Genomic DNA, 23377 nt, shown 5'->3' with positions numbered 1-23377 from the left:
CTGAATATGAGGCATGATATTTGCCTTCGGGTGGCAGTGTTGCTTTGGAAATGGTGAACAAGGTGAATGCTGGAGAACTCATGCCGATATACCAGGCGATGGCGTGCGCTGTAGTCTCAGTGGTGGCGGATATTCAGAGCATGAACACAGAACACCCACCATGAAAGGCTGCCTTCAGTCCAACTGCTGGGATGGAGACCACCTGCTTAGGGATACCTGAAGATCAATGTGGACGGCTCATTCATACAGGACACGAAGGACGGGGCTTGGGGCTTCATCGTGACGAACCATGAAGGCCAACCGGTCCTAGCTGGGGCTGGACGCCTAGACATGATACATGATGCATTGATGGCAGAAACAATAGCCTGCAAACAGGCGCATGCTGGAGGCAGCTGAATGTTTCGGCATTATTCAGATAGAGGTGGAAACCGACTCCTGCCATTTGAAGGAAGCCCAGCGTCGCAGGCCAGAGATTTAGCGTTTGGTGGTAAAATATCTTCAGAGACCTTTGTGCTTATCTATTTAGTCATTTTTTTTGATTAGATACAATTTAGATGCACACAACTCACACACACCACATTCGCATCACACTAGGATTTAGATCCTAGTGGGTAGCGTTTCACTGGACTGACCTACCATTGACCATAGGTCTATTCGCCTATTTAATCATTTTATTAGATGTCTCAAAATTTGTAATGTTCCAAGGTCTTGTAACTCGTCTACACACGAGCCGACGTTAGGAAAGAGCTGAGTTGGGACCCGGGTCAATCCAATATGTGGACAGATCCCCTCCTAGAGTTTTGTACTTGGTTTGGCTGCTTGCGATTATGCTGAACGAGAGTCCCTTAATATAAGGCCGTAGAGCCGAGTTGGATATAAAAAAATCTCTGCACGTTGGGCCTATCAAATACATTGTACTCTTAATCTACACAAGCAGCCATGCAGGAGGCCCATCTTTCCATCAAAGTCCATTTTTACAGATTTTTGGGAATCCTGACAAAACATTATGAAGTTTCTTTGATAAAGAGAAGAAGAAGCGGAGAGACCATACGCTGGCCGTCTGTTGGCCCAGCCCAGAATCTCATTTCACAAAACACAGCCCTTGAAGCCCAAACCAAATAGGGTGTGTTTGGTTTGTTTCCTAGACAAGCCTAGCTAGCAAAATTAAGACAAGCTAGCCTTAGCCTGCTCTAACTAAGCCAATTCACAGTTGTTTGGTTGTTTGCATTGTGTTAGCCTGGCTATAGACAAGTTTGTTTGGTTGGATGGCTTGCTTTGTATAGAGTCACCTTTTCTTTGGGAGGGTGAGTTCACCACTTTTTGAGGTATTGTGTCGAACAGTCGGTGAGCATGAACCTCACTGCTGTCCTCCTCGCCGAGCACCCCATCCACGGCCTTGTGGTGCTCGCCCTCTGGCCCCTCGCCATGGCTACATTCGCAGCTCCTCCATCCCATGGTCGTAGTGCTTATCTCCATCTCCATGGCCCTTGCAGTGCTCCTCCTCCGCCCCGCCGTACTCGTCGTCGGTGGCCTCCAGCACGAAGTTGTGCTCCAGTGCCGTCCACCAGTGCTACTGCGGCTGCTGCTAGTGGCCGTGGCCTTCGGCGCCGCCGCTCGTCTCATCCGACCAGTTGGCGATACCCAGCAGGTCGGCCGCCTAGTCGGTCCAGAAGAGCTTCTTGCGCGCCGCCGACCGCACCCCGCTCAGCATCCAGCTGATGGAGTGGGAGTAGGACACGCTCACCCTACAGTCTGGACGAAGGACGATTGGTGAGGCCGCTGAAGCGAGAGACCAATCCGGAAACAATCTGGTCACGTGTGCTGCTGCTGCTTGCCATGGAGTGGCGTGGATCTGGATCGGAGCGGGGCTTGTCGGGGCTAGGGCTGCGCCATCCTGGGATGGAGCTCGCTGGCGCGCCCGTAGGGGGATCTCCTCCCTCGCGCCGCCCTCCCCGGCCAGTAGGGCACGCACGGGTGAGGAGCCACCGTCGCTGCAGCTAGGAGATCGACCTGCAGACAGAGCCATGGCGCGGCGACGGAACCATGGCGCGGCGGACAGAGCAATGCGTGCGCGCGGACGAGGGAAGAAGGAGACGACCGGAGGAGGAGGAGATTCGCGAATGAGGGGGTGAGCGTACTCACGCTCGAGCCTAGCGCAAGCTTGGCTCTGCGGAGACGGCCGAATCGGGCGTTCCCAGGAAGCCAGGAAAACCGTATAAACTGGGCTTCCGTAAGCCTGGCTAGGAGGCCGACTAGAGAACCAAAGGCGCAACCTGCACTGTGGAAGCCTGGCTAGGGGGTTATGCAGGGAACCAAACACACTCATACTCGCTTGCTTGGTCTGCTCCCCTGCCCGTTTTTGGGGAGGAGCTCGTTTTTGAGCCCCTGAGCTCTCTGCCGGAGAGCAATGGCGACTGCTGGAGGTGCTAGGGTTTAGAAATTCCTCAATTGCTCAGTCGATTCCGCTTCCTCGACACCGTCCAGCGCCGCCGTCTTTAGCCGCGGCCATCTCCGACGTCCGGCGTCGGTACGCTTCCCCGATGCTGCGTCTCTCTCTCTCTGTCGCGCATGCGCATGCGGCATACCTGATTTCCCCGTCACATCTCTCTCTCCCTCGACCCCCCGCTTTGCAGCTGGCTCTCGGTGGAATGGACTGCCCCAAGAGGATGTGCGACGCGGAGGCGGCGGTCGCCGTGCTCCCCGACGACCCCCTCGTGGAGATCCTCTCCCGCGTCCCCGTCAAGTCCGTCTACCGGTTCAAGTGCGTCTCCAAGGCCTTTTGCCACCTCATCGCCGATCCCCTCCACCACAAGAAGCTACCCCAGACCCTAGAAGGGTTCTTCTTTCGGGACAAAGGGCATCGTGGGTGATAGTGACTATGGGGATGGCGTACACGGTGACACTGATGACAGCGACGACAAGGAATCGCTTAGCCATCTGTATGGTTTCTTTGATGTGCTGCAGAGATATGTGCGTACTGTGGACTTCTCCTATCTGTTTGAGGTGCCTGGGCCTGGCATTCTTGAGGAACAAAGGCTCTTGCATTGCTGCAATGGCCTCCTCCTCTTTGCAGTTCACTACAATAGCTGTGACATTTCAGAGAGCTATATCGTTTGCAACCCTGCCACTAAGCAATGTGTGGCTGTGCCCAACTCTGGCTTGACAAGGGAGCACATGATGTTCGGTGGATTTGCGTTCACCTATTTGCTTTTCGACCCAGGTGTCTGCTGCCACTTCAACTTGGTCCAGTTTTTTATGGAGGAATACAAAACATCAGTGCACGTCTACTCATCAAAAACTCAGGCATGGAGTCACAACAAAAGTGACTGGGGTGGCTATCACATAGCACCTAACTCTCCTGGTCTCTATTTTAATGGCATGCTACATCTGCTCTCATATTTGGGAAGGGGTGAGCTAACTGTGGTAGATGTAGAAGGGAACATACAGAAGATCATCGCTGCACCATGTCAGGTAGGCAGGAAAATCTGGTCGTTGTCTGGTTATATTGGACAGTCCCAAGGGTGCTTGTACTACAATCTGCCAGTACCCTGAACAAAAAGTTATTTGTGATGGTTTTGGTTGTACAAAGCAGAGATATGGGAAAGATTATTAATCTGGGTTCTCCAGGACTATGACAGACAACAATGGGTCCTGAAGGACAGTGTAAGATTATCAGAGTTGTTTGGGGAAAGGAATCACCATATGGACACTAACTACAATGTTGTTGGAATTCATCCAGATCACAGTTTGGTTTTTCTTGTTCAGCACTGGGACCTAAAGCTGATATTGTATAACATGGATAGTAAAGAAGTGCGTGATCTCTGCACTCTTGGACATGACTATATGTGCATTGCTCCATATGTTCCCTACTTCTCGGAGTTTGGCGCTTGAAAAATAAGCAGTGAAATTGTTGCTTGTGGGCTACTTATTGGGATGTTAAACAGAAATTAGATCTTTTCCAAGTATGTAGTAGTTAGCAGCTGGGTACATCTAGTAGAATTAGGTGATACATTTTTCTGGGGCTTGGATGTGTCAAGTTTGTGGTCCAATTAACAAGTATGTTGAGACATGCTAAAGCTTGGTTTACATGTAGTAATCTCGATGAATGCAGTTCCCCAACCTATGATGCTTTTCATTAAAGTCAAATGTGTCACGTGTTACCTTTGTGTCAGAATTATAAGTTTCTTTATAGAATGGTTATTTTCTCCCTTGGCTTCTCTAGTGAGTTACTGTAAGTTTAATTCTTCCAAGGTGTTGCCAACAACTCATGGTGATAAAATCGAAGCTCGACCACATTAACTTGTTTATATTGATGCTGCTTGATTGTTTCCATGATATCAGGGCTGTCGAAAATGGTCATGTTTAGCTATAAGCCTACTGATAGTTGATATGGTACTGCTACAGCTACTTAATTTAACTTTAAAGTGAACTCTGTGTGAAGTACTGGATTGTGATACTTGAGATGTTCCAAGGCACTTCAGCTGAAACTGATTGCAAATGCCAAAATAATTCAATGTACTGCCATAAATTCTGAATTGTGAATACTCTGCATGTGAATTTCTTATGACAGTGATGAAGGTTAAATATTATTGAGTCCATCACATGGTACAATATTAATAAAAATTGATGTTGTATTTAAACTAGCAAACTCTCCCACTCATCTGCCTGCGTTTTTAAATGCTGACTTTATAAGGCTGACATTTGAGTTACACAAAATTTAGTATTTTGTGTTTAGTAGAAATATACGGCAGATGAGGAAAAAATGTAAAAGTCATTCTATTTTAAGCATCCAGATTTTGTGTAGCTCAAATATCATTCCACTCTCTTGTTGTTTCTATTGCACGGCCTTGTGCAGTGCTGCAAATAGTGCTGAATGTTCACGAAGGGAAACAGCAAATCTAACTGCAATTGCCATCCATTCCATTTCTCTCTGGAACATAATCCATCATTCCATTTCCAGTGCCTCAAGCTGCTCTTCTAACTTCTGTTTCGATACAGTATTTTGTATCAAGGAGAAAACGTCACATGGAAGAATTGTATATGTTACATATTTGGTTTCTTCATGCAAAATATTTACAATAAAGAATGTGTGCTCTAGTATAGATTTAGAGTGACGAGAGAGGATTGCAAGATCTGCGGCCCATCAGTTAAGGCGTTAGGCCCAAGCCCAAAAGTTCATTTCCCAAAGGAAAGCTACCCACTTGCTTGTTCGGTGTCCCTCGAGAGGCCTCCACTGTCCGGCGTCCCTTCCAATCCACGGGAAGCGCTACGCTAGGGTTTAGAAATTCCCCAAATCCTCGGTCGCTTTTGCTTCTTCGGCACCGGCCAGCTGCGCCGTCGACGATTCCGACCATCTACGGTGGCTGGTAAGTTCCGCTTGCCTCCCCGACGCTGCATTTTTTCTCTCTCTCGCGAGTCGTAAGTGCATTTTCATTCAAATTTTCCGTCTCGATCCGCTGGTTCGCAGATTGTTCGCGGTGGTGGCATGAACTGCTAAGAGGACCGCGAGCGCGATGGCCAGCCTACCTGACGAAATTCTGGTGGAGATCCTCTCCCGCGTCCCGTTTAAGTCCCTCTGCCGGTTCAAGTGCGTCTCGAAGGCTTGGCGCGACCTCATCACTGACCCCCTCAACAGCACGAGGCTACCCCAGGCCCAGGCACTAGAAGGGTTCTTCTTCGTCGCTGACAACTTGATCGATTACTTCGACAGTGACGATGGAGATGACGAGGACATCAGCAATGATAGAGGCAGCAACGATACTAACGGTGATGATGGAGATGATAAAGACAGCGGCAGTAATGGAGACAGCTATGACTTGGGCAGTGACGATGGAGATTGTGAAGACGCCGAGAGTGATGATGGAGATGGCGAAGACAGCAGCAGTGATGGAGGCGGCGAAAACTCCGACATGGACGATGGAGATGGCGAAGACATTAGCAGTGATGGAGGCAGCAAAAACTCTGACATGGATGATGGAGATGGCGAAGACAGCGATGGAGACGACAAAAACTCTGACATGGATGACGAAGATGGCGAATACAGCAGCAGTGATGGAGGTGGCGGAAACTCCGACATGGACGAGGGAGATGGTGAAGATAGTGGCAGTGATGGAGGCGGTGAAAACTCCGACATTGATGACGAAGGTGGTGAAGAAAGCGGCAGTGATGGAGGCAGCGAAAACTACGGCATGGACAACGAATATGGTGAATATAGCGGCAGTGATGGAGGTGGCTATGACTCACAGTGACGATGGAGGTGGAGATGGTGAAGATGGTGAAGGCAGCAGCAGTGATAGCGGCGATGATAGCCACAGTGATGATGGAGATGGTGAAGACAGGAGCAGTGATGGAGGTGGCGACAACAGTGACAGTGATGATGGAGATGGTGAAGACAGCAGTAGTGATGGAGGCAACAGTGACAACTTGCTATGCCAAATCCGTGTGCATTTCGTCGACATGTTTGGGAGACCCCTGCGTCCTGTGGACCATTGCTTCCCCTTCCTGACTGAACTGCCAGGCATTGAGAACATCTTGCTCTTGAATGACTGCAATGGTCTCCTCTTTGGCTATATCCAGGAATCCGGCAAATCACTTAGCAGGAGCTATATCGAGTCCAACCCTGTGACTGAGCAATGGGTTGCTGTGCCAGTCTCTCATAGGAAATGCACCTCTTTGGTTTTCAATCCGCCTGCCTCTTCCCACTTCCATTTGGTCCATATCAAGAAAAGGGACATGATACCAGTGCACATCTACTCGTCTAAATCTGGGGTGTGGAGTCCTGTCAGATGTGACTGGGGTGACCTTCGCATAGCACCTGGCTTAGGCAGCGCATATGCTAATGGCATGCTGTATGTGGTCTTGTACGAGGGGGATCAGATAGCTGTGATGGACGTGGAAGGCAACACAAGGAAGATCATCCCTGTGCCCTTTCAGGAGGGCGGTGAGTTCCAGCCATGTTCGTTGGCCAGTCCCAACTCCCAAGGGCATTTGCATTTGATTTACCATGCTGACCTGGGTCATGGTGAAATCCTCCCAGAACAGCAGAGTAATGAATTGTTCATATGGGTTCTTGAGGACTATGATATACTGATATAGAAGAATGGGTCCTGAAGGACACTGTAAGCTTTTTGAAGTTGGTTGGAAAGATGACTGGCCAAACGATCAATGGCTTCAAAGTGGTTGCAATTCATCCAGATCACAGTTTGGTATTTCTTATTCAGCACTTTAACCGGGATCTGATATCATATAACATGGACAAGAAGTGTCTCGTCTCTGCACTGGCTATCAGTCCATCACTCCATATGTTCCACTTCAAAAGAGTTGTCAACATTTGAAAATAAGGACTGAAATTTTTGCTTGTGGGCTACTTACTGGGACATTCCAGCCGAAATCAGAGTTTCCAGTTATGTCTTTTTAATGTTGCTGGCTATGTAGTAGGATTGGGCACGATGCCTTTTACTGGTGCTGGTTATGTATGTGGTCCAATTAATACAGCAACCTGTTCAGACGTATATGTAAGCTAACTGTACACCTAGCTGTCTCTATGCTTTGTGCTTCCAGAATTATAGAACTCCTTACATATGACGCATTCTCTTTTTTTTTCTGTGGCTTTACTAGTGGGTGATTACTGTCTGCTGTTTTTCTTTTATTTCTGCCTTAGCCCAGTACATGTTCGTTTATCCTGAAGCTTTCATGGCATTGAAAGCAACACATGGTAACAAAACATTAAAAACGAAAACTCTGCCACATTAACCTCAAAACTGTATAGTGATGAAAAGTACATGACTGAGCATAGCTTTTTATATATATATGTCTGCTTGATTGTGCCTCAAAATTTTTATTGTATTGCTTTGAGTGGACGACTGGTTTAAAGATTAATTATCACAAATCAGAAGTTCTGAAAGAAATGAACAGGAGTGAGTTGCAAACATGCTTAATTGCTCAATTGGAAATCTACCTATGGTTTACCTTGGTATTCCCATGTATGATGCTCATCTGGGGATTAAGGCTCTAAGTGGGATAGTGGCCAAAACCAGGAGAAGACTTCGACCCTGGAAAGGAAAGCCCATGTCTTGGGGTAGACTGATCCTAACCATTTCATGTTTGAGCAGCCTTCCTCGTACAGCCTGAAAGAAGGAATACATGAGCAATTAGACTCTATTAGGTCCAAATGCTTCTGGCATGGCGCCAATGATAAATTTAAGTACCACATTGTTAGATGGGAGAATATCTGCATTCCAAAGGATTTTTTTGGGTGTATTCTAGCTAGATCAATTTGGGCTTGCTTTTAAAGAAGCCTTGGGGTGGGACAGAGCACCCTGTAGCCTACAAGATTTCTTTGATAACTTGCTGCCTTTGAATAGTAAACAATATCATTATATCATGTTAAGTTCTTTGCATTTTCTGTTGTTCTGTGGTTGTAAGGTGTGAGAAGCCTAGTCAAGAACTCGAATGTCCAGTTCTTTCTCAAAATTCTGGTTGTGTGGTGTTTGATGCAGGCTTTTGTATGCGTGGCTTTGGATAGCCTGGTTCAGTTCCCTCTAGGCTTCTTTCGCAAACTGGAATCCCCAGTCTTTATATTCTGTGTGTGTCGTCCTTTTGTTTTTAGTTTTTTTCTTGTATCGCTGACAAACAGCAACTTGTGAGCTTTCTATAAAAGCTGGGTATTTTCCTCTGTCAAAAGAAATTGTGCCTGTGATATCAGAGCTTGCTTCCCTCTAGGCCTGTTCTATACTGCTGCAACTAAGACCTTGTTTAGTTCACCCCAAAATCCCAAATTTTTTTCAAGATTCTCCTTTACATCGAATCTTTAGACACATGTATGGAGCATTAAATATAGATTAAAAAAATAATTAATTGCACAATTTGCCTGTAATTTGCGAGACAATCTTTTGAGCCTATAGTTCATAATTAGACAATAATTGTCAAATACAAATTAAAGTGCTACAATAGCCAAAACCAAAATTTTTTCCCACCTAAACAAGGCCTAATAGTTGCTATGGTTCTTTAGCAGCTACTTTAATTTAACTGTACACGTTAGCTGTACATGATACTTGAAATATTCCATGACGCTTCTGTACTGCAGCTTAAATGGCAAACGAACTTTTTTTTTTTTTGCTAAAAGTTGTGACCGGTGGATGCTGTCCTTGTGACGAAGTTGTATCAGGAAACAGTGCCAAAGTTCCAGAAGCAATTAGAGGAAAGGGCTCTCAGCATTTTCCATGTGATTCTGTGTTGAAATCCACACCATTTCCCAGCTAGGAGGCAACTAAATAGGCCCTTGCTCGGTTGTAACTCCTAAAAGTACCGCAGCAATGATTTTAATTGACACATTGCAAATAACGTAGTGTTCTTTTGCCCATTATTGTAGTGTTCTCGGGCAAAAAACCATCTATTAGGACACTCATAATACAAGACTCTATCACAGAATTCAAGATAATTAATTATATATTATTTATGGTATTTTGCTGATGTGGCAGTATATTTATTGAAGAAAGAGGTAGAAAAAAATAAGACTTCAAGTCTTATTTAGACTCTAAGTCCACGTTGTTTGAGGTAATAAATAACTTTAGACTCTATGATAGAGTCTGCATTGTGAGTGTCCTTATGGCACTCCCAATGCAGAAACCACAGTAGTTTCTATAGACATTAATTATGGTGCCACCTAAGCATTTTGCTGATGTGGCAAAGTAGTTATTGAAGAGAGAGAGCAAAAATCATAGAAACTGGGTCTAAGTTAGAAACCATGTCTACACGAAATCCAAGACATGAAGTGATATGGTTGGTTGAGAATTGAGAGAGAATGAATGTGATTGGATAAAAAATTATTGTATAGAAACTATCCGTTGAGACCATAGTTTCTATACATAGTGTTTATAAAAATTAATATCTATAGAATGGGAGTGCCTCTGAAAATTGATTTTGTTGATAGCACATTTTTACAGGTTTGGGGAAATCTGATAAAACATTCTCAAGATTCACCTTCGTAGAGAAAAGTGAAGAAGATCGTCATACACTAGACATTCGTTTTTATTTATTTATTTTATTAACACTATTCATCTTTTTTTAGGAACATTAACACTAGCCATTTGTTGAACGGTCATACAGACCAGACACTAGTCATGTGTTGGCCCAGTAGCGCAGGCGACAGGCCCAGCCCACTGCTCTTAGCTAGTTGTTTTGCCCAATTCCTCAGCCGATTTCGCTTCCTCGGCACCGTCCAGCGCCGCCACCGTCGGCCCCGATCGTCTCCGGCGCCGGTACGCTTCCCTGCTGGCTGCTGCTGCATCTCTCTCTCGCATGCCTGATTCCCCCCGCATCGTTCGCTCGGTCCCCCGCTTTGCAGTTTGCTCTCGGTGGAATGGACTGCCCCAAGACGCGCGAGGCGGAGGCGGTCGCGGGGCTCCCCGACGACCCCCTCGTGGAGATCCTCTCCCGTGTCCCCGTCAAGTCCCTCTGCTGCTGCAAGTGCGTCTCCAAGGCCTGGCGCGACCTCATCGCTGACCCCCTCAACCGCAAGAAGCTACCCCAGACCCTAGAAGGGTTCTTCTTCGTTGTCGACGGCTGCGACGACAACTCCGATAGTGACGATAGAGATGGCAAAGGCATCGGCAGTGATGATGGGGATGGTGAAAACAGGAGTGATGGAGGCGACAGCCGGATCTCTGTGCATTTCATCGACGTGTTTGGGAGACCCCCGCGTCCTGTGGACCATTACTTCCCCTTCCTGACTGAGCTGCCTGGGACTGAGGAAATCATGCTCTTGGATGGCTGCAATGGCCTCCTCCTCTTTGGATGTAGGCATGGATCAGGCAAACCATCTAACATGAGCTTTATTGTCTGCAACCCTGCGACTGAGCAATGGATCGCTGTGCCCAAACCTGACAAGGAGTGGCCTTACTCGTCCGTGCATTTGGTTTTTGATCCAGCTTCCTCTTCTCACTTCCATTTGGTCGAAATCGAAAACATGGTTTTGTTTGAGACAGTGCGCATCTACTCGTCTAACTCGGAGGTGTGGAGTCCTGTCAAAACAGACTTTGGTGACCTTCACATCAGATATGACTTGCACAGGAGCGCGTATGCTAATGGCATGGTGTATGTGGTCTCGTATGATGGAATGAATCAGATACTTGTGATGGATGTGGAAGGCAACACAAGGAAGACCATCCGTGCTCCCTTACAGAAGGGCAATGGGTTCAGGCTATGTTATGATTATGTCGGCCAATCCCAAGGGCGTTTGCATTTGATTTGCCATCATGTGGACCTTGACCTGGGTTATGATGAAATCCCCCCAGAAAATCAGAGTTATGAATTGTTAATATGTGTTCTTGAGGATTATGATAGAGAAGAATGGGTCCTGAAGGACACTGTAAGCACTTTGAAGCTGTTTGGATCAATAAGTCCTGGAATGACCAATGACTTCGAAGTGGTTACAATTCATCCAGATTACAGTTTGGTATTTCTTATTGATCAGCACTATAAAGATGAGGTTTTAGTATCATATAACATGGACAGCAAGGAAGTGTGCCGTCTCTGCACTCTTGGAACTGGTATGTCCATCTTTCCATATGTGCCCTACTTCTCAGAGTTGCCAGCACTTGAAAATAAGCACTGAAATTGTTGCTTGTGGGCTACTTATTGGGACATTCAGCTGAAATCAGATCTTCCTGTTATGGTGTACCTGGCAGCTTGGGTAATTGTAGTAGGATTGGGTGATACCTTTGGTGCTTCCATTGGCTATGTATGTGGTTCAGTTAATACTGCAACCTGTTCAGACGTACTTCCTCCATACCTATAAAGAAAGTCATTTTGGACAAGGTTTGGGTCAAACATTAGGAATATAAATCATGAATAACTTTTAAGTTGTTGACTTTGAAAATGTGAAAACCATATGAGTAGATTTGTCTTGAAAAATACTTTCATAAAAATATACATATACCGCATTTTGATAAATATTTATATAAAAATAAAGAGTCAAAGTTAGGCTTTGGAGACCGTATCGTTGTCCTAAACGACTTTCTTTATGGGTATGGAGGGAGTATATGTAAGCTGGCCTTACATCTGGTTGTCTCAATGAATGTTCTAAATGCTACCTTTGAGCTTCTAGAATTATAAATCTCCTTATATATGATGCGTTCTTTTTTTCCGTGGCTTTACTAGTGAGTACTATCTGGTGTTTATACTGAATCTTTCGAGGCATTGCAAACAACACATGGTAACAGGAAATTTAAGACGAAAGCTCTGTCTCATTAACCTCAAAACTTTCTAGTCACGAAAACTGAAAAGTACATAACTGAGCACATATTTTTTTTATATATGCTGCTTGACTGTGTCGATTATGTCAGAGCTTGCTTAGCTATAAGCCTGTTCTATATTGCTGCAGCTAATAGTTGTTATGGTACCTTTGCAAGCACTTAATTTAACTGTACAAGTTAGCTTTGTGTAAGTATAATACTTGAGAAATTCCAAGACACTTTTCAACTGAAAGTCAAATGCCAAAAGAACTCATAATTTATTGCTAAAAGTTCTGAGCTGTGGATGTTCTCCTTGTGATATCTTTTTCCTCTAAAAAAAGTTGTATCAGGAAATAGTGTGCCAAAGTTTTACGAGTTAGCTTAGATGATGAGGTGAAGTGCCAAAGTTCAGGAAGCAATTATAGGAAACGGCCCCCAGGCATTTTCATGTGAATTTGTGATGAAATCAGGGCCTGTTAATAATGCATTTGATGAGATATTCTTGCTGGTAAACTAGCAAACTCTCCCTGGATGTTTAAACGATGACTTTCAACTTTCAAGACAAATGTTTAAGCTATACAATACTTTTAGCATTGAATTCTGCAGAAATATAGCAGAGGAAAGGCTATGGTGTTTCTGTTCCCTGCATCCAGATTTCAGAAGATGGTGATGTCTTGCAAGTATGCAACAGTGATGGGCTTTTGTGTTGAACGAGATGTAATCATGTAACAGATGGCATTGGAGTTTCAATGTGATTCTTGGGGTAAAGTTTATTTTGCCCTTGAGGGCATATGCCCTCACTCCCCCACCCATTGAATTTGCTTTGAGAAGTGTGCAAATATACATCTCAATGCAAAACTACTTTGAGATGTGTGTTTGCACATTTCTCAAAGCGAATCCAATGGGTAGGAGAGTGAAGGCATGTGCCCTTAGGGGTAAAAAAACCGCATTCTGATTCTTGGTTCTTGCATCAAGTTCTAAATTGAAACAGAATCCTGGGATTCACAGCATTGTTAAATGAGACAAGCTTTCTATTTGTCGTTGAGGTCACTGCATTTATCAATTTTTTTTATTTACATATATCGAATTCTGGCATCATTATGCTTGTATTAAGGTGCTTATATTTAAGGTATTGTAGATATAGTAGATAAATGCAGTTGATCGGATAGTAAAGGCTGATAAACTGTTGCTATCAGTGGGGAACCAACTGAATTACAGTCCTCCGAAGATGTTAAGCACTTTTTTTTTTGAAATGTGAAGATGTTAATTAAGAACTACGTACGGTGAAACCTTTCATCAAACAAACTCTAATTTGAGGTTACAAGCAGACTCTTCATGTGAAAATAACTGGACTCGATTAAAGACAATCAAGGATGGAAGGACACCAACTAAGCGATCTCCACTGCCTAAAATGCACAGCCATTTTTATTTATTCCGTTCTGTAATGTGGTATACTTTCTTCAAAAAAAAGGTTGCTCCATCGTAGCATCTAGCTAGTCCCTCCCTCAGCTCCTGATCACTCGGGGCAGAAGAACCCTACACTTTTGCATGGGAGCCGGACCTTTTTCCTAGACAATCGATTTCTCCTACCTCGAATCCCTTCTACCTGTAGAACCTTTTGCACACCCCTTGTTGTAAACCGTTTGGAGCACTTGAACATTGAGGAACACGTACTCGTAGTCTCCGGCACTAGATGTTAGGCTTCATCTCGAACCAATATAAATTTCTCGTGTCGTTAGTGCTAGCCATCAATTCTCTCTTAGGCAGCGATGTGCTAAAGTTACTCATCGGTTCTCAAAACAACGACAATTCTAAACAAATTAAGTTACACTAAAAACATAAAAAATGTTTGTTTTGCGAGCGGATGCTAGACTAGCTAGCCACCCTGCATCGCACCCTAGCGACCTGGGTTCGAGCCGCATGTGGCACATTTCACTTAGCAGAGGCATAAAAAAATCTCCTCGTCTACTCCACACCAAAGCATAGGTCTAAATTTAGCCTAGTCTCACGGGAGTTACAGTGCCACTGTGTATAGGTGGGATAGAGGGTAAGAAGTTTTCTCGACTTGTGTAAGAAGGTCTTCTTCTTAAGTATAATTTCTCTAGGGCTGCCATAACCCCCTTGGATCAAGTTTTGTTTTTAAAATATTGTTTTAACTTTTTGCCACGGTTAGATGCAGTACATGCATGAACATCTCTGAGCAGGGGCGGAGCCAGGATTTGAACATAGGGGGGGCCGTACAAACCAAGAACAATCATGTGTGTCAAAATATTACATGACAAAGTTGTACATAGCACCAAAATAAACGTTTGCATTGCAATGCAAAAAAAGCAGAAAAAATAAAAAAAATAAAAGAGAAATTTAACTAGTCTCAGGCCTCTAACCTTCACCTGATCATTCTATTTCTTTGCCTAGGAAAAGAATCACAATAAAAACAAGTAGTTAAACGGGGGCAAAATTAATTAATACTAGATCCTAACATCAAATGACAAACAATCAGTTACATATCATTTAGTTTTAGACAAAATGATCACTTAAACAGGTAAAATGGTCATTTAAATAGAAGGTTAAACAGAAACACCATACCACTGTTAGTGTTTAAAAGTTGAGTACAACGGGCTAAATGACCGTTTAGAGTTTAGACGAATAATGATAGAAGCATAGGAGATAAGAAAGATAATAGGAAGACTAATGCTAAATAATATAGATCCCATTGTTGGAGATCATTCAGAAGGATTAAACAAGGAAAACGCTGATTTTCAATTAACTAGCTAATTAGAGTGTGTGGTAGGGGACAAACTGATATTTGATAGGCAATAATAAAAATAAAAGATATGAAGAAAATATTAGAAAGATCTAGATTCTATTTTTATAAGAAACTATTAGAGATTAATATGAAATAAGAATAAAAATTTTAGTAAAGATAATATCATTAACTAGCTAATTAGATAATTAAACATCTAATCTATGAGGTGTATTAAGAGAGTTATGGGAAGGTTGGGGGGTGCCAGGCCCCTCTCAGCCCCCCTTTTCCTCCGCCACTGTCTCTGAGCTGACAGATCTCAGAATTGATGAAGTAACCACAAGACATCTCACTCTTAACATTACGTGTCTACCACTGGAAGAACAATGCTATTAGTTTCATTAATAAATTTAGAATAATACGAGCACCCAATCAAGGACTCAAATTTAGGTGAACAGGTTCCAAGAAATATTGTACTAAGATACCAAAATACATTTCTTAGAAAATTCAAAACAATAACGCGCCATTTTTTCAAAAGAAAAAGCTCTAAATTTCATTGTTGAGCTCTATACATAACAAAATGGAAAAAATAAAACCTTGCTAGCGATAGGCTCCACGTACAATAAAAAGATACTCCCTCCTTCCATTTTAAGTGTCACCTAGATTTTCTGACTAGTTAAACTTTTAAAATTTGACTAAATTTGTGAAAATATTAGAAATATTTATATCTCTAAATAAATATATTATAAACATATATTCAATGATTAATATAATGATATTTATTAGGTATCATAAATATTATTAATACACTGTATATATTTAACCAAAGTTGAGTACATTATGTGACACTATTGTAATGCCCTTACTAACACTATGGTTTTTTTTTTTAATTTGAGAATGTCTCTTAAAACAACAAAATTGTTTTTGCATAGTCTAATTTTTATACAATTGTGTTTGAGTGTATATATAATTCAAAGATAGTTTTGCATATAAGAATGCATAGTAAAGTTATTTCTAATATTATAACCATCTAAGTTACATTCTATTTAACTTCTTAATCATGTATTAGAGATCTTCAGGGAGGTTGTCGAAACATTCGTTTGCACGACTCGTCAAAACAAATTTCATCCTGAGTGAAGTTGAGAGCTGCGCATGGTATAGATAATATTATAATAATAAGTTATTATTTTTCTATGTAGTATACAAATATATAGCTAGAGACTATATATGCTTACAATGTTAATCGATGGTAATCTTTCGCCGTCCCACAACTTCATGAAATTATATACAAGAAAGCCTCCCAGTTTTCTAGATAAGATCAATTGTTTATTTGATATACATAAATGAAAGAGTAAAATACACTGGCGGCCCTTTAACTTGTCGCCCCGTGCCACTTTGGTCCATGAACTTGCAAATGCGAAAAAGTGCCCACTGAACTTGTCGATCCGTGCCACTTTGATCCATGAACATGCAAATACGAGAATAACACCGGCTGCATGTCACTGTTCTGCCACATGGCCGCCTCTGGTAGGCCATGCATGGCACCGTTTATGGTGATGATGTCAGCACTTCTTTTTAAATTTATGAAATTGATATATTTTTTTTCGTAGCGCCAAATATATCAATTTAATCACCTCGTCGAGCTCTTTCTAATGGTGTACTCCGTTTTGTTGTTTGAGATAGTTTTATTTAAACATTTTGTACAGGTTGATATCATCATAAAACATCTATAAATCAATTTTCATAATTTTTCAATATTTATTTTGGCCTACAAAAAATCATAAAAGTTGCATTATTAATTAAAAGAGATAATTTTAAAACAAGCAAAAATTATTCGTTTTCTAGGTTTCATATTTTTTCTAGGCAGAGTACATCATGAAAAGACTACACAAAACATTTCATGAAACCTAGAAAGCTTCATAGTAATGTGCCAAAACTGGAAAATAAATGTTACAAAAATAACAGCAGAAGGAAGGCCTAGCATAAGATAATCTGACATGCGAAATGCCACCTGCATATTGTCATGATTTGAAAATTAAAACTGCCATCCAAAAGTTCCATCTCGAAGTCCACTTAAGCAAAGGCCTTACAGTTTTGCAGAGAGGAAAAGAAGTTGTCCATATATGACACCAATATTCACCAAGACCACCAAGCCAACCTTGTCATTGATTAACAGATAACCCAACACATAAAATCAGTCTACAAGAACCTGAAGAATCACCAAACTAAAACATTTCTATGCACTTGGTTAAATTTGCAAATAAAATTAGTTGCAGTCTACATTAAGTCTGAAAGCAACGAAATTCTCATTTATACAATTCATGTAATCGATTCTTGTGGAGGCAACCACAAAAACCAGGAAAAGAAAATATATGATATATTCTATACATTTGATTAAGAAATATGCATTCGTGGAAAATAATTTCCCAAACTCTAAGAAACATTTTATCAAACACACATGGAGTGCGGATTATAATTGATCTATTTCAAATCATTTTTATGAACTTGTATGCACGTGATTGATCATTAACCAATCTTGAAAAACAAGAAGAGGAGGGGAGGCAAGACGTGACCTTGTATATGTTCAGAGGTGAACTGGTGTTGTGTCCTTCGGCGTACCTGTACATTCAAACACTTGCTGCCATGCTCGAGTGGATCTTCAGCCACCTGCAGGCAACCATGTAAAAATTATGGCTTATTAATTAAAACCATTGAATCATCCATATGCAAATTGAGGGAAGGATCAATACCTCATGGACACTCATGGTTGAAGGGAAGATGTAGGCAATGGACAAGACGACGCCGATGGGAAGCCAGGCAGGGTCAGGACACGCACGCTGTCAACAAGGACTCCTGGTGCCGGTAGAGTTATACCTGCAAGGGGGGCGGTTCGGTGCGCTCCAATCCCTGAACCTCTGCTCCATCTGCTGCAGGACAGGTTCACGGATCGAACCTGATCCATGCCATGCCTGACCCGCATGAACCACGGTTACCCAGGGATCGAACCGTGACTAGCCTACGTACGTATATGTTGCTCCAGCAGTCCAGCTATACCTGCAAGGGGGGTATGTCAGGACGCTATACCCCCCTTGCAGGTATAGCTGGACTGCTGGAGCAACATATACGTACGTAGGCTAGTCACGGTTCGATCCCTGGGTAACCGTGGTTCATGCGGGTCAGGCATGGCATGGATCAGGTTCGATCCGTGAACCTGTCCTGCAGCAGATGGAGCAGAGGTTCAGGGATTGGAGCGCACCGAACCGCCCCCCTTGCAGGTATAGCCATGCCGCTTCCCCCCGCGCCGCGGTTTGCTGGCACATTTGAGCGAAGCCGCGTCCGTCGCATCATCCGCGAGCACGAGTGGCGTTGCAGCTCCTCTGTGCGGGGCGCCGCGGGCCTGGTCCTTAAACGTGGTGACCATGGCCAGGTGCCGCTGCAGCTCCTCTGTGCAGGGCGTCGGCGGGTGCGGTCCGGTGACCACGGCCTGGTGGCGCTGCAGATCCTCTGCGTGGGCTGCCAGGAACGCCTCACAATCACATCGAGTCCTCCAGCGGCGTGCCGTACGAGCTGGCCAACCCCACGGCGGCAGCCATCAGGTCGGAGCAGCACGGCGTCCGCGGCCACGGTAGTCGGAGCAGCGCCAAGAGCGGAGGTCCGAGGCATGTCAACGTGGGCACGGCGAGGCGACGGGTCCGCGGGCGGGCTCGGTCTCGCGAAGGAGACACGGACTTGATGTTCGTATACATTCCTGTAGAATACGTGACTGACAGTGGCCCCTTGTACGCTGCAGGTGTAGAGAATGGTATAGATATGGGGTAGAATGGAAATTAATGGCAGATATCCAAATTGACGAATTGTAATGGCGTTTTTCCAAACTCGAAAAATTGTAATGGCCTCAATTAAAAAAACCCTTGATTTTAATGAAGATGATTTCGTGTGTATATTTTTCTAGGTGCACATTTTGCAGAAAAAGTTTTATTAGGTGGACCTAGTATAATTTGAAGTGTTTAATTATAGTAGAGACGAAGATTCGGAATACACGGAAAGGGCTACCCTGTAATTTCTATCAAAGTTCCCTCCTGTAATCCCCATTCCCCGTTTGCTTCCGCGAGGCACGAGCCACGGAGGAACGAACCACCCCGGCCGGCGCCGCCATCGTCCGTCCATCCCAAGTGCAGATTCGCTGCCCTCTTCTCCTCACATTCCTCTCCGGCATCGCATCCACTGACATCGCTGCGGCGCTGCGCTTCGCAGCTTGCTCCCCCTCCTTTCCCACCGGCGGGCTGCGGCGGCGGGCGGCGGCATGGACTACCCCAACCTCAAGCGGAGCGCGGTGGCCGGCGACCTCCCCGAAGACCCCTTGGCGGAGATCCTCGCGCGCGTTCCCATCAGGTCCCTCTGCCGCTCCAAGTGCGTTGCGAAGACCTGGCGCGACCTCATCGAAGATCCCTTCCACCGCAAGAAGCTCCCCCAAACCCTACAAGGGTACTTCCTCATTACACGGGACACCTGCGGGCCGCATATCGGTTACGCCAGCCTGCTTGCGAGACCTGCGCGTCGCCAAATCGACCCTAGCCTCTCCTTCCTGACGAAATTGCCCGGGTTTGAGAGCCTCACCTTCTTGGATTCCTGCAACGGGCTCCTCATCTTCGAGCACATGGAGAAGTCATTGGGCTACGTCGTGTGCAATCCCACCACAAAGCAATGGGGGGCGGTTCCCAGATATGCCCCTCCACCTTGTTCTTCTTCTTCTTTGATGTATGATACACCTATGTATTTGGTATTTGATCTAGCTGTCTCATCTCACTTCCACCTGGTCCAGTTTGTGTGGGGATGGGAGGAGCTCGAGGAGCGGTTTGTGGTGGATGAGGAGTTGTCTACATCAGTGAATGTCTACTCATCTGAAAGTGGTCAGTGGATTCACATCGAAAGTGGCTGGTTCACACATGGTTTGCAAAAATGGCATCACCTGGGCTCCTGTTGTGCTGTTCTCAATGGCATGCTGTATTTCATAGTCTATGGCAATTACAAAGCTGATCAGATTGCTGCTGTTGATGTACAAGAAGTGACACGAAAGATCATCCCAGTGCCTATTATGGCTGGGACGAAGCGTTGGCCAAAGCGTGGTTGTGTTGCTCAATCCCAAGGGTGCCTTCATTACATCAATAAAGCAGCTGATGCTCAACTGTCCATCTGGGTTCTTGAGGACTATGATACACAAAAATGGGTCTTGAAGCACAGTGTGAGCTTTATGGAGCTGTTCGCAAAATTGAGTCATCAGCAGAGCCACAGAGGCCGCAAAAAGGACTACAGTGTGGTGGCCATGCATCCAGATGCAAATGTGATTTTTATTGTTCAAGACTGGAACCAAAAACTGATATCATACGACATGGACCACAAGCTAGTGAGTGTTATCAGGACTTTAGAAAATGATACTTCAACTATGCATGTTGTACCTTATGTTCCATGTTTCTTGGAGTCACCTGCACTCACAAATAAGCACTGAATGTACTGGACCTCTCTATGGAGACATCTAGTACAAATAGATGATGAATTCTTCCCATGCATGCTTGGAGATATTCTTCCCCAAATGGTCTAAGTGATACTAAGGCAGCTCACACATTCATGTAAGGTTGCTTTTTTATGCTAGATATGATTGACTATTACTGTTGCAGAACTTGGATTGCAGTTTCAATGTTCAAGTGTTTAATGCTTCAAATGTTGTGTTCTGTGTCAAGAATGATAATTATGTTACAAACTGCCTTGCTTTTTATGGCCTTGTTAGTGAGAAGTTACTGATCGACTGACTTTTTGTTTCATCAGATGTGCATGTTTTGAGGAGACGTTAGTCCTGTGTATGTTTGTATATTGTGTATGGACAAATGTATTATGTATCTTTTATATATTGCCTTATAGCAAATGGTGTATGTGATGGAAATGTTAAAAACTGAAGGCTTTAACATCAAAGGTTGCTTAGTGATCTCTTCAGAAGGGTAATAGGTTCCTAGATGATGTTTATTATATGATATATTTATTAGTTTCTACACCAATTTTAATTTTCTCATGCATATGCTGCTTACAAAAAAAAAACTAGAGCCATGTAATAAGAGGATTTGAATAAAGCAGAGCTTACTTTATATTATGATACTTATTGTTTGGGTCTAGCCTAGCAGAGCTGTAGAAGATGACTACATTTTTTTCACTAACACCAATGCCATATCAAAAGGTACAAAGCGATTGTTAACACGTACACCAGTCTAAAGTTCTAGGGTGTGGTACTAGTCATCATCACACTATAAAAGAGCGAGTTTTTTGAGGGAGCGCTCTCTCTCTAGTAACCGTTCGATCTAAACGTTGGCCTATATGAGCCATCCGTCACCCATGATCTTATATGATGTAAGATGTAAGACTCCTACTAAATTAAGATTCCTCTTAGACTCCATTTGGTCCATACTTGCGTATCAGAGTTCAACCCCAACTCACATGTATAGCTTTTTGATTTTTTTAGGTCCAATTCGTTAGCACTACAACACGCCCTGTACGAGAATAGTAATAATAAATAAATTAATTGAAAAAGAAAGAAAATATGGATGCACCCACGCTTGTCGCGGATTGTTCGTAAAAAATAAACATCAAGATGCATGCATGCAACTAATAAATAGATTAATTAGAAAAAGAAAAATATGAATGCATGCATGCAACTATAATAAATAAACTATTTGAGAAAAGTAGAATAATATGAAGGCACATCAATATAAATGCATGCAAGTGTATGTATTAGCAATTAAAAAGAAAATAATAAAATTTAAACAAACATGATTTTATTTATTATGACAGACAACGAACAAAAAAACTAGCAAATATCTTACATTACTTATAGTACCATATTTTAAATGAACAACAACTGTAATGTAAAGTGGAAATAAAATCAAAGAACATCCAACAATATAAATACGTGCGTGTCACACGTGCATATTTGCTAGTATAAATAACGCTCAAGTATGTTCAAAAAAAATAATGCTCAAGTCTACTGTTCTGAGCATCTGACGCCAAACCTATCTGTCTTGAATCTTGTTAAAACACGTCTTTTGTGTCTATCTATCTTCATGATGCAACGCTCCTTTGTGTCTTTTTTTGTTATATATGTTTGCATAGGTCTTTCTGCCCCAGTTCTTCAAGCTCCAGAGCCTAATCATCAAGCATCCGGCTCTAGTGGCTCTATCTATGTCAAGATATTGTAGCTTTAACTTCAGTATGGAGAGGGTACTTCCCTGTAGTTCTTCGAGTATTTTCTCAAGGGATATATAGTATCATGATGACCCAGCTGCAGGGGCAGAGACAAGGGTAAGGTTGCTTAGTACTCCTATATAATATGATTTCTTATTAGTTGTTTTAATTTAGAAGATTATAGGTAAAAATAAGAAGTGTTCCCAAGACCAATATTAGAAATAAAATACATCTTCATAGTATGTTTTTCTCAAGGTATATCTCTTGATTGTATAATTCTTCATGGCTAGATAAAAATAAATATGATGTAGACTGTTGGTTTTATTAACAATGTCCCTTTTATCTTTAATTTAGACAATTAAAACTTGTTTGATGAAGAAAAAAAGAAAATGATTAGAGATAATTTATAGTAAGCCAACATTAAGTTCATTATTTTTTAAGCTGATATTAATGTCTGACACTGAAATCTTATAAAAAATTGTCAATACTTGGTGAACTAGTCCCCCTTATATCTAATTATATCTAAATCCTGATTCCGCCCCTGCACAAACTGGGTTTGCTTGAAGAATCGCATATCGACTGTCAGCCTACAGTTACATGCATGTGTCTTGCTTGATTGTATCAAGGATCTTTGTATCAAGGCTCTTTTTATTTTTCGTCTGTTGGGGGGAGGGTCACATTTAATTTTGATCTAATAGCATATACACAATGTGAAGAAAAAGGAACACATTAATCAGCTGAGTAGAGGTTAGCAATTTTTCAGGTGATGCTTTGTCTCAAACCAAAGCGCATAGCAGTATTAGAGGCCACGGAGAGCCTTTCGTATTGGAAGGAACTGGCCAAATCAACCATTGGCTGAACTTTAGTACAGGATCTGTAGATAGTCCGGCACCAGAGATAACATGTCCGAGATAAGTAATAGGGCGTTAGAGATATTTTTTCAGTTTCCAGGCCATGTGGAGGGTGGCAGGCCGGTGGGTGTTGGCAGGCTGAGTAGCCAGGGCTTCTACCTCCCCTTCCTAGTTCCCTCCTCCTCCCCATCATCCCCCTTCTTCCCTGATGTTGGGTAGTCTGGCTTGCTATTGGCTGGCTTTGGCTAGTCCTAGCAGTGGGCATTCTCTTTGGCAGCTTGGCGTGGTGCTTCTCTTGGCTGGCTGGTGGCTGCTGCTACCTG

At 43.3% G+C, this 23377-nt stretch overlaps 5 protein-coding genes across 6 annotated transcripts; 4 read left to right on the top strand and 1 right to left on the bottom strand.

Annotated features, from left to right (window-relative positions):
* Window positions 2500-4167, top strand: LOC8075039. Its single transcript, XM_021453333.1, has 5 exons — window positions 2500-2527; window positions 2634-2866; window positions 2965-3111; window positions 3408-3471; window positions 3580-4167. The coding sequence occupies exons 2-5, from the start codon at window positions 2649-2651 to the stop codon at window positions 3889-3891; spliced, it is 741 nt and encodes a 246-aa protein (XP_021309008.1). The 5' UTR covers window positions 2500-2527; window positions 2634-2648; the 3' UTR covers window positions 3892-4167.
* On the top strand, window positions 5201-7582 carry LOC110432294 (uncharacterized protein DDB_G0290685-like). Of its 2 annotated transcripts, XM_021452401.1 has the most exons (3): window positions 5201-5366; window positions 5468-5587; window positions 5711-7582. In XM_021452401.1, the coding sequence occupies exons 2-3, from the start codon at window positions 5514-5516 to the stop codon at window positions 6246-6248; spliced, it is 612 nt and encodes a 203-aa protein (XP_021308076.1). In that variant the 5' UTR covers window positions 5201-5366; window positions 5468-5513; the 3' UTR covers window positions 6249-7582. The 2 variants fall into 2 exon arrangements, with proteins under 2 accessions (XP_021308076.1, XP_021308075.1); XM_021452400.1 differs by having other exon boundaries at window positions 5468-7582.
* Window positions 10146-11656, top strand: LOC8075037. Its single transcript, XM_002461541.2, has 2 exons — window positions 10146-10259; window positions 10346-11656. Exon 2 carries the CDS (start codon window positions 10361-10363, stop codon window positions 11612-11614), a length of 1254 nt encoding a protein of 417 aa, XP_002461586.1. The 5' UTR covers window positions 10146-10259; window positions 10346-10360; the 3' UTR covers window positions 11615-11656.
* On the bottom strand, window positions 16188-18011 carry LOC110433061. Its single transcript, XM_021454667.1, has 4 exons — window positions 17727-18011; window positions 17550-17643; window positions 17067-17134; window positions 16188-16987 (listed from the first exon to the last, which is right to left on the bottom strand). The coding sequence occupies exons 1-4, from the start codon at window positions 17739-17741 to the stop codon at window positions 16850-16852; spliced, it is 315 nt and encodes a 104-aa protein (XP_021310342.1). The 5' UTR covers window positions 17742-18011; the 3' UTR covers window positions 16188-16849.
* LOC110432585 (F-box protein At5g49610-like) lies at window positions 19280-20783 on the top strand. Its single transcript, XM_021453331.1, has 2 exons — window positions 19280-20380; window positions 20652-20783. Exons 1-2 carry the CDS (start codon window positions 19280-19282, stop codon window positions 20781-20783), a joined length of 1233 nt encoding a protein of 410 aa, XP_021309006.1.

This window comes from Sorghum bicolor, chromosome 2, assembly GCF_000003195.3.
Source record: "Sorghum bicolor cultivar BTx623 chromosome 2, Sorghum_bicolor_NCBIv3, whole genome shotgun sequence".
Lineage (NCBI taxonomy): Eukaryota > Viridiplantae > Streptophyta > Magnoliopsida > Poales > Poaceae > Sorghum > Sorghum bicolor.
This window is presented reverse-complemented; position numbering and strand designations above follow the sequence as displayed.